At 30.8% G+C, this 15578-nt stretch overlaps 1 protein-coding gene across 7 annotated transcripts in view; it reads left to right on the forward strand.

The window, feature by feature from the left end:
- The window catches only part of LOC127724041 (anoctamin-2-like), a 68397-nt gene that overhangs the window by 45290 nt on the left and 7529 nt on the right, over positions 1-15578 (forward strand). For all 7 annotated transcript variants that reach the window (XM_052230810.1, XM_052230811.1, XM_052230807.1 and 4 more), the window contains 17 exons: positions 336-454; positions 699-754; positions 1850-1953; positions 2698-2832; positions 3184-3344; positions 3999-4081; positions 4546-4617; positions 5464-5541; positions 6162-6371; positions 7065-7213; positions 8279-8333; positions 9638-9738; positions 11016-11152; positions 11971-12123; positions 12766-12818; positions 13533-13711; positions 15279-15384. In XM_052230810.1, the coding sequence (XP_052086770.1) occupies positions 336-454; positions 699-754; positions 1850-1953; positions 2698-2832; positions 3184-3344; positions 3999-4081; positions 4546-4617; positions 5464-5541; positions 6162-6371; positions 7065-7213; positions 8279-8333; positions 9638-9738; positions 11016-11152; positions 11971-12123; positions 12766-12818; positions 13533-13711; positions 15279-15384 (1951 nt within the window). The remainder of the gene's footprint in view (positions 1-335; positions 455-698; positions 755-1849; positions 1954-2697; positions 2833-3183; positions 3345-3998; positions 4082-4545; positions 4618-5463; positions 5542-6161; positions 6372-7064; positions 7214-8278; positions 8334-9637; positions 9739-11015; positions 11153-11970; positions 12124-12765; positions 12819-13532; positions 13712-15278; positions 15385-15578) is intronic.

The raw sequence follows: 15578 nt of genomic DNA on the forward strand, positions 1-15578 counted from the left end.
TATAAAAAAACAAACAAATATGTCAACAAAGAAAAACCAAATGGCATATAGACAAAGCACATAAGCAAAAATGAAAGACATTTGGTTATATTCTGTGTAAAGAAATATGTTATTGCTATACAATAATTAAGGGTATTTGTTTGAATGTGATCTCTAGAAGATTTTTATATTGTAAGAGCTTGTGAGTGCAATATATTTATGTGGGATAATAATCATGTTAATATAAAATGTTGGAGGGCTTGGAAAACCTAGCCCTTCCCCAGTTCCTTAGCCTCATACAAAAAAGTTGATTTTTTTCTGACATCAACCTAATATTGTCTATTTTTTTGTTTCAGGTTTGACATTCCAGAGGATAAAGACACCTTCTTTGATAATGCTACAAGAAGTCGTATTGTCAATTTTATTCTGAGGAGAAAATCATTCAGCACTGATAAAAATGATGCCTATTCTTTTGGTAAGTACAAGTTAACCAAGTTAATTAGGTTTTTGCTTTGGAATATATTATCTATTGTTCTGAAAACATGTGTTGACTGTACATTTTATCCCATTTATTTTTAAGACTTTATAACAATTATATGAAATTTATAAGCAACAAGATGTTTTTTGGAAGCCTTGGTCTGTTTGCATAACGGCAAATGTTAAATCAAATAAAATATATGAAAAGGAGCATTTGAACATAATATTTTCTTTCTTTTCAGGTATCAACAAGATGATAAATGACAATATTTACACAGCAGCCTATTCATTACATGAGGTAAGTAAAAAATGAAAAATGCATCTCTCAGTGAATCATTCTTTAGGTATTAGTTTGAATTGACTTGTCAAGTTGTGTAAATACCATTCCCAGTCTTCCCTGTTGGTTAAATCTTTAAAAGACTTGAAAGGAAATGGACATAAACACTCACATAACTTGATTGAATAAAGATTGTCCTTAGAAAGAACAAAGGTAAAGGGACTGAAATTGAAAATAATTATTAGAGACATCCATTGAATAACACTCACACAATGTGGAAAAAAAATCATACAGGCACAGTTATTTCGTAGTGCATTTCTTTTAGACAATAAATTCAAATTAAAAAAATCGCACCTGCTCTATCTCAAAAAGATTTTTACAGTGTAGTGTACTACTATTGATACAAATAATATCAAAATTATAGAAACTTCTACCAGCTCTAACTCAAAATATTGACAATTCTGTGTTAAGGGGGGCTAAAATTCAGTTTGACAGCTTCAGACATTCTAATTTTTGACCTTTTTTAACTGGACCAAATCACTACTTAACATAAAGATTCAGCACCCAAATTTTTTTAACATGTAATTTCATCCCCTTACTTAATATTTCATGCATAAAATATCAAGAAATAAATTGGGAAAGTGTATCAAAAAAAAATGCAAGTTATACACTGTTCACACTAGGGACTATATTCGTAGACAACGAAAACCAAAGGACGATAACTGTGTCCTTGGACCATACAACTTGAAAATGTATAAACCTGTCCAAATTGGGGAAGGGATATAGGGAATAAAATAAGCAAATACTTTTGAATGTTGATGGGAAAATTAGAAGAGTTGGGGAGTGTCCATAAATATTACTTTTTATAGCATGCACAATATGACAATTCCGTTTGGACATTTAAAAGAGAAACTTTCATATTCTTAGAGCTTGGATATTTCCAAACACAACCCGCTAGATTCTTCAACTAGACTTTCTACAGTTTCTAAGTTTTACCTATAACACAGGCTACGAGACAACTGTTTTTTTTCAGCTGATACTCATGTTTCTCAGAATTGGGAGCATAGATTCTTTTATCAAATTCATACATGTATTATTTCTACTATCACTTTATAGGGTCATTGGAAGCCAGGCTCAGCACCCAATGAAAGAAAACTGCTTTTTGATCACTGGGGAAACTGGAGGAATATGTTTAAAGTTCAGCCATTGGAACATGTGAGGTAAGCTAAGCTTCCATTGCAGAATTTGTATTTTATCCTTTTTTCGGTATTAAATTAACATAGAATCAATGATAACAGAGGTCATGACTACTGTGAATTCATTTATTTTCGTGGGTACCAATCTTCAAGGATTATGTAAAAAATAGTTTTCGTGGATTTTTGATTTCCAGGTGTTACAATAGTCTGCATACAAATTACAAGCCTATAGAAAATTTGTACTGCACCATTCAATATTGCTTTGAACTGCAATTTAAGATAATTTTTGCATCTTTTTTATTTATATTTATTGTTTCAGTGTTTGATTTCAACATTTTCCTATGTTGTTTTGTTTTATTGTTAATAATTAGGTCACAAAAACCAGTCAAATGCAAAATGTTTTTTAAACTTTATTTTATTCTGCAATTGGCCATTTTAATATACAAATAAAGGTTTACAAATTAACATATTCGCTGTTGTGTACAAGTATTGTCTTGTGTTCTCTTTATTTTATAACCAGCTAACATTAGGGATTAAATTACTGTTTACATCACAGCTCATTTTACACTTTTCTTTACTCTCCATGTTAAATCAATTTGGAAATATAAACTGAACATTTAAGCATCAGTGTTAAATTTGCTGAATAAAAGAAATGTACATAGTTATTTAATGTATATTTTTTACTTATTAAGTATTGGAAAATACAAATTTGTCACTAAAACATGAGTTTCTGAAAGTACAAACAGTTGTTTTCATTTATTTTTACAGGAATTACTTTGGAGCTAAGATAGGGATATACTTTACTTGGCTAGGATTCTATACAATGATGTTAATACCAGCCTCTATTGTTGGTTTAGTGGTTTTCATATATGGAATAGCTGTGGCACCTGGCAGCTACCCAGCGTAAGTTTTTTTAATATTTCCTAATACACTGATATCTCTCTCATTTCTACAAACATATAAAAATAGAAAACTGTATGCTTCAATATCACATGCATTCTTGTTTGATTTCTGTGGATTTATTTTCATGGCTGTCAATTTTCATGGATTGAGGAAATATTATATTTTTCGAGGATATTTGATTTCGCTGTTTATACCAAAGTTTGCATACAATCTTGTAGGAATTTTGTGCTTTGTTGATCACTAAAATTTGTGGTTCACATTAACCCTCGAACTCCACAAAAATTGGTACTCCACAAATAATAATAAATACACAGAATATAATAATTTTTTAATATTTTTATCTTATTTTAGGAAGGAGATCTGTGATCCCAAAAATAACTTCACCATGTGTCCATTATGCGATTTTCAGTGTCCATATTGGAACCTGTATGAGTCATGTTCTAATGCCATAGCTAGTCGAATGTTTGATAATGGTGGGACAGTCTTCTTTGCTATATTTATGTCATTCTGGGGTAAGTCAGTCTTTTTTAATTTGATAAGTGACTGTTATATTATTTAGAAATTTTCATATGTTTAAAAAATACTTTCTTTTATATCTGTCATATAATTTTGATAAAACTGTGCTTTCTTACCCTAATATGCAGTTGAAACATGAGGGTAACTGAATTATTTTGTACTGGTACTAGTTTGGTGGCTTTGCTTCATAGCGAGGTCAAACCATAGACTTTAAACTTGGGATTTATTGCTCTGAAGCTAGGGAAACTGTAATCCATTAAGGTGCGTTGAGTAATGAATAAAAACAAGTCAGCTCTGAGCTATATATATTCATGTGACATTTATACATGTTATCCTGAATTTTAATATAATACTGTCAATTCAGATATTTCGCAATGTTCGTATTATTGCAAAAATTGCGACCATATAGGTGTCACTAAAATGAAAACTTGCATTTTAAATTCTGATTGTATAATTTTTATGCTGTATTCACAGTTTCTTGAAATCCCAATAATTAAACATGCATTTGTATCCATTGTTTAACAATAGTGATAATAAATGCACGCAATAATTTCTGAATTTACTGTATATTGTATAGCCACAGAACTCATCCTTCAACCTATCATTTTGTGATATTTGGTTATTTATATCTACATATATAATTTGGACAGGTACTTTATTTTTGGAATTTTGGAAGAGAAGACAAGCTACCATGCAGTATAAATGGGATTTGTTGGACTATGTTCGTGAAGAGGTAAATATATGTTCATCATTTATGGTTTACATGCTAGTTTATCGTCAAAATATAAAAATAGGATGTGGTATGATTGCCAATGAGACAACTCTCCACAAAAGACCAAATGACACAGAAATTAACAACTTAAAGTATGATTAAAAAAAAAATAAAAAGAAGGAAAATAGATGTGGGCCATCAGGCAATGAATCAGAAACAAACATCACAGTAGAACCACAAGTATCTGTGAGAAAGAAAAGAAATGCTGGTATGAACTAATTATCTTGAAGTTTGTCGATTTTACTCTGGTTTTAATAAGAACTGTTTGAAAACATATCCGGCTTTATTGTCATAAAAAATTTGAGTACAATTATCTTGTGATTATCAGAAGGATGTTGTTTAATAAATTTAGAATGCTTTGATAATTTTTGAATTTAAGTAGAAAAAGATGGTCTAACCATACCTTTTCCTGTTCAATGTTTCAGCAACCACCTAGACCTGAATACTTGGCAAGACTTGAAAACTGTACACATTATAGAATGCATCCAATTACTGGGGTAAGTGAAACCTATACTCACCATAGAAAACTGTACTCAGTAAAGAATACATCCAATTACAGGGGTAAGTGAAACCTATACTCACCATAGAATGCTTCTCAGCGAAAAACTGTTATTGTACTAACTATAGAACTCTTTTTTTTACTATGGTAAGAGAAAACTGCACTCACTTCAGAATACTTCCCATTATAAGAGTCGATGAAAAATGTACTTCTTTTAGAATACAACCTATGATAGGGGTCATTTTTTGTATGGTGGTGTTTTAGTTTGATGTCTTACAGACATCCTTTATAGCCCTTTCCAGAATCTTGTTTCCAAAATCATTAAATTTACTAAAAAATTATAATTTGAAGCAGGTTAATTCTCTTGTCATGAAGTAGAACTGCTTTACTGAAATGAAGCCTAATGAAGAGTCAACAATTAGCTGGTTTTCATCCCTGTTGATTTAAAGATAATATTTGGTTGATTTAAATATAAAAATTATTATTAATGGTCTTTTGCTTTTCAACATTATTGTAATAAAACTCAATTATAAAGCTGGAAATGTTTGTAAATTGTATTAACAAGTTGTTTTCTATTTATGTCTCATCGTTTCTCACCACTGCAGTGAACCAGTATACTTCCCAACAAGGGAAATAATTTGTAATCAATTGTAATTTTAAAATCAGATTCAGGCATTTAGAAGTGAGTTTCTAGAAAGTTCTATAATGAGGGAAAATAAATATTTATGACAATAATTTCAAAATTAAAATTCAACTTTTCTGTAAATGCTGTAGTTTATTTATACAACTTACAAACTGTTTCAGTTAAAATAAAATTCTTAAAGTTAAACCTTTCTTTTTACAGTTAAAAGAACCTCATCTACCATTCTGGACAAAGAGAGTACCTATTTTCTTGATGTCTTATTCAATCATGTTTTTTCTGGTAAGTATAACAACCCTTATCATACAGTATTAAACCAATCTCATAGAAATGCCCAAAGAAAATAAGACAGTTGTTTATAATTTCGTCATATTGATTGAGCAACCCAAACAGACAATACTTGGGATCCAGCCGCCAAAAATGTGCAAACATACATCACAGACATACAACACAATCGACTACAAAATTCAAACAAACATACAAATAAATCTAAGGAAATGTAGGCTCTTTTACCAGAGTGTTATTGATTGCCAAACTTTTACAATTGTTTAATTAGCTGTAGCTAAAATTGAAATTGAACTGACTGTTAAATGACATTAATTGTCATCGTTCCCATAACAATACCTTTAAAAATGACAAATGAACAGAATATAACTAGATTATGTGTCCATTGGAGACCATGCCCCAACAACAAATAAAAAGGTCTCAAGTTAATGTTACCACAAGTTCATATTGTTACAATTTCAGAAAATGCTGCAAACAAATTGTGCTATCAGAATTGAAAATGCAATTTTTGCGAAATCTATCCTGTTGCAATTTTTGTAGAAATAAGAACATTGCAAACAATTCTGAATTTACAGAGTAAAGAATACCAATACATAAGTATATTTATTTATCATTAGGGATTCCTAGCCATAGCTGCTGTATTTGGTGTGATAGCCTATCGTGTATCGGTGTTGGCTGCTCTGCAAGTTTTAACAAAAGACCGACCAACATCAACTAATTCTTCATTGGTTGCCACGACAACAGCGACAATCTATGAGAATGCCAGTCTGGTGACAACTGTAACTGCTGCTTGTATCAATCTGTTGATAATTATTATTCTAAACATGGTAAATTTGTTACAAGTTCTGAAATATTATTCTAAACATGGTGAATTTGTTACAAGTTCTGTTATATTATTCTAAACATGGTGAATTTATTACAAGTTCTGTTATATTATTCTAAACATGGTGAATTTGTTACAAGTTCTGTTATATTATTCTAAACATGGTGAATTTGTTACAAGTTCTGTTATATTATTCTTAAGGAAACATGGTGAATTTGTTACAAGTTCTGTTATATTATTCTAAACATGGTGAATTTGTTACAAGTTCTGTTATATTATTCTAAACATGGTGAATTTGTTACAAGTTCTGTTATATTATTCTAAACATGGTGAATTTGTTATAGGTTCTGTTATATTATTCCAAACATATTAAATTTGTAAGAAGTTATATAATATTATTCACTACATGGTAAATTTGTTAGAAGTTCTAAATAATATTCTGAAAATGGTAAATTTGTTAGAAGTTCTGTAATATTTTTCTTAACATGGTAAATTGGTTAGAAGTTCTGCCAGTACTTAAAACCACAGAAGTTCCTGCTAAATATTGCCTCACAATTTAAAACATTTGATGTCATAATCAAAAAGGGATTAATGCATGACGTCAGAAGGTCATTCATAGACATTTCTAAGGTCTTTTGCAGACAATTCAGCTAAATACCCAAAAGGGTAAATATGTCTATTGAATATATATTTACAGATCTACAGTCGGCTTGCTTTCTGGTTAACTGACTTGGAATGTTTGAGGACACAGAAGGAATATGATGATAGTATCACATTGAAATTGTTTGCCTTACAGTTTGTCAACTACTATTCCTCCATTATATACATAGCTTTTTTCAAAGGAAGGTGAGTTGATGGTTAAATGTTCTTTAACATTTGACATGTTTGCCATTCCAATTTTTGGTCTTGATGATTGACATTCCAAATTTTCTTTATTGATTTTTGGCTGGGCACCTGAAAAAGGTTAATTGAGAAATATATGTTGTGCACACAGAAAGGACAAGTTTCATTTTTGCCAATATATGGCCGTAGTTTTGAATTATCATAAAATATGGAAAAGGTCACAATTTGGTTCGTATATTGATGTTTTTCAAAGGCCTTAATGCTAAGTAAAACAAATGTCTTCTTAAAAGTACATTATATGCTCCAAAGTCATAAAAGTACATTAAATGCTCCAAAGTCAGCACATTTTTGGAGTATTTGCCAAAAAACTACGATTTTGTGCATTTTCTGATATAAAAGCTTCTGGAACCTTGGACCCTACTATCCAAAAAAGTAGTCAGGATTTATATTACAAATTGATTGGATCAGTGGTTGCGGCCAAAGTTAATTATTTTAAAAAGTGTCATAAATTAGTGGAAAAATTAGACCAAAATTCAAGCTTCAACACAAATGATGCATATTCAAAGGGTTATAACTTCAAAATTTATAATGTGATGTGCCAAAAAGATATAATATTTTATAGATAGTTATATCACAACAATTTTTATGTAAAGTTCGTAGTATTTTGGCCAGATAAAGAAAACAATAAAATCTGAGCCATTTTTAATCCTTTATTGGCATGCTCCTTTGTATTATACATTTATTTATAAAGGAAAATCTTTTCATCAAAATTGTGCAATTGTTTACCCCAAAAAAAAGTTTGAAAAAGCTAAAAAATTCACACACCCTCTTTAAAATAGGCTGATATTAACTTTGTATGACATTTTAACTTTGGAAATGTATCATTCTTGTTTTTTATCTCCCTTTCAACTAAAATATTACGAAAACCTATTTCGTTTATTAAATTATTTTCTGTTTTAGAAAACATAAAATTTGTTTTTGACACAAATAATTCATTAAGAATTTTGACGAAAAAAATCATATTTCAAAGGGATTCATTTGATCTTATGAATTACTTTTCTATTTCAGAATTATAGGAAGGCCTGGAAAATACACAACTATGTTTGGAGCCAGACAGGAAGAGGTATGCAGACTATTTTAATTTTTTTATGATAATGTCAGCCAGCTGGATCAGCTAATAGAAGTGTACTTTTATACCTCATTAAAACAAACTTAGAAGTCAGTTTTTATGTGCCAAATTTATACAAGAAGAACCTTCTTTTTCAATTTGATTGAAATACAAATCATGTGACCCTGCCACACTAAGAAGGATTGACAATGCTCTGTTTTACTTACGTGTTGATAATCACAGCTGCAAACCCTAAGGATCTGAATCTCGAAATAGTCTTTAAGAAGCAGAAAGTAAATTGGAGGCTTGCCAGGTCCTTGTAAGCCAATTATATTACCTCAATTAAAATCTTATACCTCTTAGTGACATTTTAGTTCTTATGTAATGGTTACATATGCTTATAAGCTTCCCATGAAAATTAAGTCACCTTGACTTGTTAAATTATGTGCTTCTAATTTCTTTTTTATACCCCCGCTGTAGCGGAGAGGGCATTACGTTTTACCCTTGTCCGTCTGTATGTACGTACGTACGTCCCAAAGTTGGTTTCCGTTCTCTAACTTAAGTTTGCCTCTACCAAATGTTATGAAACTTGTACACAATACTTATTACCACAAAACACAGATCAAGTTTGAATTTTGGTGGCGCTACTGTAACCGTTCTAGAGTTATGCCCCTTTATAAATGAAAAAATTGCTGAATTTTTAGTTTCCGTTCTCTAACTTTAGTTTTCCTCAACCAAATGTTATGAAACTTATACACAATGCCTATTACCACATAATACTGATCAAGTTAGAATTTTGGTGGTGTCACTTTAACAGTTCCAGAGTTATGCCCGTTTACAAATGGAAAAATTCCTGAATTTTTCGTTTCCGTTCTCCAACTTAAGTTTACCTGAACCAAATGTTATGAAACTTATACACAATGCTAATTACCACAAAATACAGATCAAGTTTGAATTTTGGTGGCGTCACTTTTACTGTTCTAGAATTATGCCCCATTACAAATTGAAAAATTGCTGAATTTTTTGTTTCCGTTCTCTAACTTAAGTTTGCTTCAACCAAATGTTATGAAACTGATACAAAATACTTATTACTACAAAACTCAGATCAAGTACAAATTTGGGTAGCGTCACTTTCACCGTTCTTCAGTTTTGTCCCTTTATAACTTTATATGATATGCAAGCGGGGGCATCATCTGTGTCCCATGGACACATTCCCCATTAATTTTATCCTGTTCTTGAAATAGTTTGAGTTGAACATACATTGTTCACACTGAACTGATGTTTTTATGCATTGTATTTTTGGTTTTTGTTTTATGTAGTGTGCAGCTGGAGGGTGCTTGATAGAACTGTGTATACAGCTTGCTATTATCATGACAGGAAAACAGTTATTTGTTAATAACTTTACAGAACTTGTTCTACCGTAAGTAATATTGAAACACATCTCTATAAAGTCTTTCATTACCAAAGTTAACCGTAAACGAAGGTATCTCATTTTGGGCTAATAATACATAAGAAGATAGCAACTGGAAATTTTTCATAATTCAAACATAGAATTTGTACTGATACTTATCATTAAAATAAAACAAAGAAACAAGTTTCCATTTGCAGAATTTCTTAAAGTATAACCTTGGAGACCATTATCAGGAATTTTTATGGTGAAAATAATTGTTTTTAGAAAATGTTTGTGTTTATAGTGCTTTTTAGTTTTTAAATATGGTTTTCAGGTGGTTAAGGTTACTGCTGTCGTCATCAGTATCATATCTATCGCACTTTGTTTAAATACAAATTCTTGAAAAATGATTTAACAGAATTCAACCAAACTTGCAAAGATTCTTCTGCAGGACATGGCAACATATCTGTGGTGCACCTGATTTATATCTGTGACGCCAAAGCCTAAAGCAGATCTAGTAACCTCTTGACTCCGTCCTTCCTTCCATTTGTCTGAAAGAACTTGGATAAGAAACTTTTGTCAAAGTTTTCTTTGATTCTATGAAAGGAAATGATTTAATATATGGTCTGTAGCTTGATAATGTTAATTTGTAGGATGTAAGCAATTTTTCATCTGCCATGTAGACACTTCCCATTTGATGATAGTTTGAAATTTCACAAAACTCATTGTACAAGCAAAATTTTCTTCAAAGTTTACTTGGCTTCTATGAAGGCGAATAGTTTATTATTTGGTCTGCACAATGATAATGTTCAGTTGTAGCTGTAAGCAGTTTTTACATCCACGGTGCATTCACTTCCTGTTTGCTGATAGTGCACTCATTTCACAAGGAAAATTTTTGTCAAACTTTTCATGGCTCCTATTGAAGGGAATGATTTTATATTTGGACTGAAGCTTGATAATGGTGGTTTGAAGCAAGTAAGCAATTTTCACATCCACCATGCAGCCACTTCCAGTTGGTGATATTTTGAAATTTTACAATACTCATTGTACATTGAAAACTTTTGTCAAAGTTTTCGTATCTTCAATGGAAGGGATCAGTTTTATGCTCCAATCAATGGCATGCAGCAACGCAGGATCAGTCCCTGTATTGGTCTTAAGCTTGTTAAATTTTTTATCCGAGTGATTTTCAGGGTTTCCTATACCAAAACTTTTGACTTTGCCATTCCTGCTTATTTTATTTGGAGGAAGAAGGCTATTTACTTAAAGTTACTGCTATCATTTATTTTTAATGTTTGTTTATTCTTCAGAAAACTAATAAAGATGATAAAGAGATGTCTTTCCAAGGAGACAAAGGCAGAAAAAGCTTCCAGAGCATCCTATGAGAAAGATTACAAGTTAGAGGCTGCTCAGACAACCTCATTGTTTTATGAATATTTAGAAATGGGTTAGTATTTAGAGCTTTCTATGAGAAAGATTTCAAGTTAGAGGCTGCTCAGACAACCTCATTGTTTTATGAATATTTAGAAATGGGTTAGTATTTAGAGCTTTCTATGAGAAAGGTTACCAGTTAGAGGCTGCTCAGACAACCTCATTGTTTTATGAATATTTAGAAATGGGTTAGTATTTAGAGCTTTCTATGAGAAAGATTACAAACTTGTACTAGATTCTTAATATAAATGTAAGATATTGGTTTCATTGCACACACCAGATGTTTTTATAACGACCATAATCAAGTACTGTAAATTCAGAAATTATTGCGAGGTTTTTATTATTGCGAATAATGCGACTGGGCGAGGATCGCAATAATAAGAACTTGCATTCTGATATCTTGTACATATGTCTTTATGCAGATTTTCTTGAAATCGCAATAATTAATCTCGCATTTTTGTCCATTCTTCAAAAATCGCAATAATAAATGCACGCAATAATTTCTGAATTTACAGTATGCACCAGATCAGAAGTTTTGAAATTAAATAATTTTTTTTAGACATTTGATTTTACTGTGAAAATGCATTTTTAACTCTGTATGCATTTTTAAAAATAACTTGAATACATTTTCATTTTTGAAGAAAGTACTTTGTAGTGGCTAAACTTTAAAATTTGATGAAAATCACAAATCTGTTGCATATCAAACATATTTAACATTTTTTTTTATCGTTATATTTTAATTGACAGAGAAATTAAAAATTATGGTATTTGGCTTTTGCCAGTTTGTGGATTAAATTCTTATACATGTTCATATTGTTGTATTTTTTTTAATAGTGCTACAGTTTGGATTTTTGACAATTTTTGTGGCAGCTTTCCCACTGGGACCTCTCTTTTCTCTCATAAACAACATTATAGAGATCAGAATGGACTCATCCAAAATGATCACACATCTGAGGAGACCACTTGCTGATAGAAGTCCAGATATAGGTATGGATCAGAAATTAGAACAATTCCGAAATAGCGTTGCATTATGGGAAAGTCACTATGTTGGACATTGTGACAAGTCCAAAAATCATTTTGGAGGACTGTGACTCCACTCAATATAATTTAAGAGGACAAAAGTGAATTATTGAAATAGTTCTAACTTCTCATTAATTCATGGAAAGGCTGTTCAAGTCTTGTTTACCAGTATGTCACACTACAAAGTCTGTTTATTTACAGCGTTTCTAGACACCTGACAATTACAGCTTTACCTATTGTGTAGACAACAGAGGTCTTATATTTCTTTCTGAGTGTCATAGAAGTTTGACATTGCAAAATTTTTTAGTTTTCATGGAAGTAAAAATAAAAGTTACCTCATACATTGTGTAGCTGTTAATCTATTATTTTGCTTCTAATTTAGATTGATACATAGAATATTCAATAGCAAAACAGGAATGTGCATGCAAAATTTACTGCTTTAATTTGCAGCCTCTTGATTCATCGTTTTCTGTGTAATATTTTAAAGATGGATTATCATGATTATTGTCTGTTAATTTTGCCTCTATCTACTGTGCTTTGTTTGTCAGGCTTTGATATAGATTGTCCATAGATTTTTTTTAATTTCACAATATTTTTTTTAAATTTCAGGCATTTGGTACAGTGTATTGTATGGAATCTCAAGAATAGCTATAATCTCTAATGTAAGTTCTGCAAAATAAGAGGCATAACATTCTATATGTCGTAACAATGATATATAAATGAGGAGTAAAAATGGCATTCAGTTTCAAGCACCTTTCTAACAATTTTCCACTGCAAGTGTATTATTATTTCTAAATCTCTTATTTCTGTTCAATTATGATAAACCCTTGAAACAAGATACAATTGGTTCAAAACAATCAACTTAAGTAAATGGCATATTACCTTTAAAAAAAGTGACATTACAGGAATTATATCAAACAATGTGCAGAAAATTTATTTATTTGTAAAATCTTTCTTCGATGTCACAATTTGGAGAGAGCCCTTGTTTAAACCATACAAACCATTTTGTGATAATCTCTTAACAGAAAACATGCAACACCCATAATTTTGATCCATGTAGGAGTAAATGTTTATGCTCCCCTCAGCAGACTTGCTTGCCTGTTTGCCTCTAGTTCGAGAAGTTGGTTTGTTCCCCATTTTTGTCATACCGAATATTATAAAATTGATATTTGGTGCTTATCCACCTAGCCTACAACATTTAAAGTAAGAGCAAAGAGTGATTTGCTTGGAAACAGAATAATTTGTCTGTGTAAGGTGACTTGTCTTCCTGCAGACTGTTAGCTTGTGAGCCAATTTGTTAAAAATCTTATCAAACTTGTTGGTATAGTGAAAGGCAGGTTTAGTGTCTCTTATAATATTCTATTTATATTTTTCAGGCCTTTATAATTGCTCTTACATCAGATTATATACCTAGAATGGTATATCTGAATTCCTACAGTAAAGATGATTCTCTGAAAGGATATCTCAATCATACAATGTCATATTTCAACACATCAGATTTTGAGGTAGATCATAGGCCTACATATGCAGGAAGTGAAAACATACAGATTTGCAGGTATGGTCTTTAATTTATCCAATAAAAGAAGCAGTTTACTGATTATTGTAAATAAAAATTCTTTTTTCCCTTCACTTACAGGTTGCCCTTCATGTTTTTTCTCCTCTTATCCAGAGTTTGAGTCTGCTGCAGCCGGCCTTCCCCCAACTGACGACTCGGTAACTGAAAATTTATATGAATATTGCATAACCATCTTTTTGGAATATGATAGTTACAACGCAGATTGTTGTTTTTTGTTTGTATGCTTTTCTTGGATTCATGGTATTTCAATCTTTCACTTAGGCCACCCTTAAAAAATTCTATGTTTGATGTTACCTACCCATGCCTTGTAAGGTTGGGTAGGTAGGTAGCTATTTTTTTTATTTTTTTTTGGCCAACAACACAAGTTACATGTATTATACAAGAAAACACTGTTAGAGCAAGAAAAAATCTTTAAAAAAAAAGTTTAAACCGATTTGTGTCATAAAATTTTTTGGGTAGACTGCATTTTCATGTTTTGAGGTGGTTAGGTAGGCAACATCAAACAATCTTAATTTTATTTTTGTCCTTATTAATCAGCGTAGGACTTATCTCTCTATCTTTCAATTTTTTCTTCACTAGAACTGATCTTTGCTACATTTCAAAAGAAATCAAATTATAAAGTCACAAATCATATACTAAGACATATAAATACTAAAAAAAACCATTAAATAGAGCTAATTAAAATGGGAATTTCTAAAAATACCAACCTGCAAAGGTATATCATAATTTTCTTGCAACTGGTAATTTTTTTATAAATTGTATCTCATATTGAAGAAAGAATTTGTTCCAAAAGAACTCTGTAAATAAAAAAGTTGTCTGAAGCAGTTTTTTTTTTTATCATTATTGAATTCAGCATCTTATGAAATGTCACACAATCTCTAGATACAATGACGAGTTGGAAAGTCATAAGTAAACATCATTATTAGTTCTAGTGTAAACCATTTATCTTCCTAAACATGCATGAAATATTTGCCACTGGACATTAAGCAACCAACAATCAATCCTAAAGGCTGTTGATTACATTCATCCTGTAAGTCTATTCTTTTCGTTAACGTAACTTTTAATCTTTAAATGAATGGGTTGACATGACAAATTATTTTGATGATAACAATTTGAGTACCGTAAGCTACCTCTAATTAGAAGTTTCCGAATCTAAAGAATTGTGGGTAACATTATATTTTCGTAAACCAACATTACACAATTGGTCCAATATACATTGTGTGAAACACTATCAGCCTATCACAAGGGTTTGGTTTATGCTTTGAGTGTATTACCCAGAATGCATTGGATTATGAAACAATGAATTTTCAGGGTTACATTTTACCCCAAAAAGTTCAAAGTTGTTCATTTTTGTCTGCTTCATATTGTTAGGTTAATATCTCGTTGATGCTTTCCCTTGTTTCTCATCTTACTAATAATTATTGACAATTTTGGTACTCATTTGAATGCCTGGGCATTTTTGATGACCCATTTAATATTTGAATGAGTGGACATGTATATTGTGAAAAGTATTCTTTCAATATTAAATATTTTCCTCTATTTATAGATACAGAGATTTTAGAAACCCACCATGGTCAGAGAATGCCTATGAATTTTCACAATTATTCTGGCATATACTGGCTGCTAGATTTGTATTTGTAGTAGTATTTCAGGTAAGGTTATATTAGAATCTTATTTTTTTCTTCCATATAAGGAAAAGAGGATTGATAATTTATTTATCTTGTTGAATTTTCACTTAGATTTAATGAATTTTGAAAATATATTTGATTTCTTAAAATTACTTGCACTAAAGTCCTTTTTTCTTGTAATGTCACTGGTTTTAAATAGAGTACTATTTTCTATGATT

Source organism: Mytilus californianus, unplaced genomic scaffold, assembly GCF_021869535.1.
Source record: "Mytilus californianus isolate M0D057914Y unplaced genomic scaffold, xbMytCali1.0.p SCAF_14, whole genome shotgun sequence".
Taxonomy (NCBI): Eukaryota; Metazoa; Mollusca; class Bivalvia; order Mytilida; family Mytilidae; genus Mytilus; species Mytilus californianus.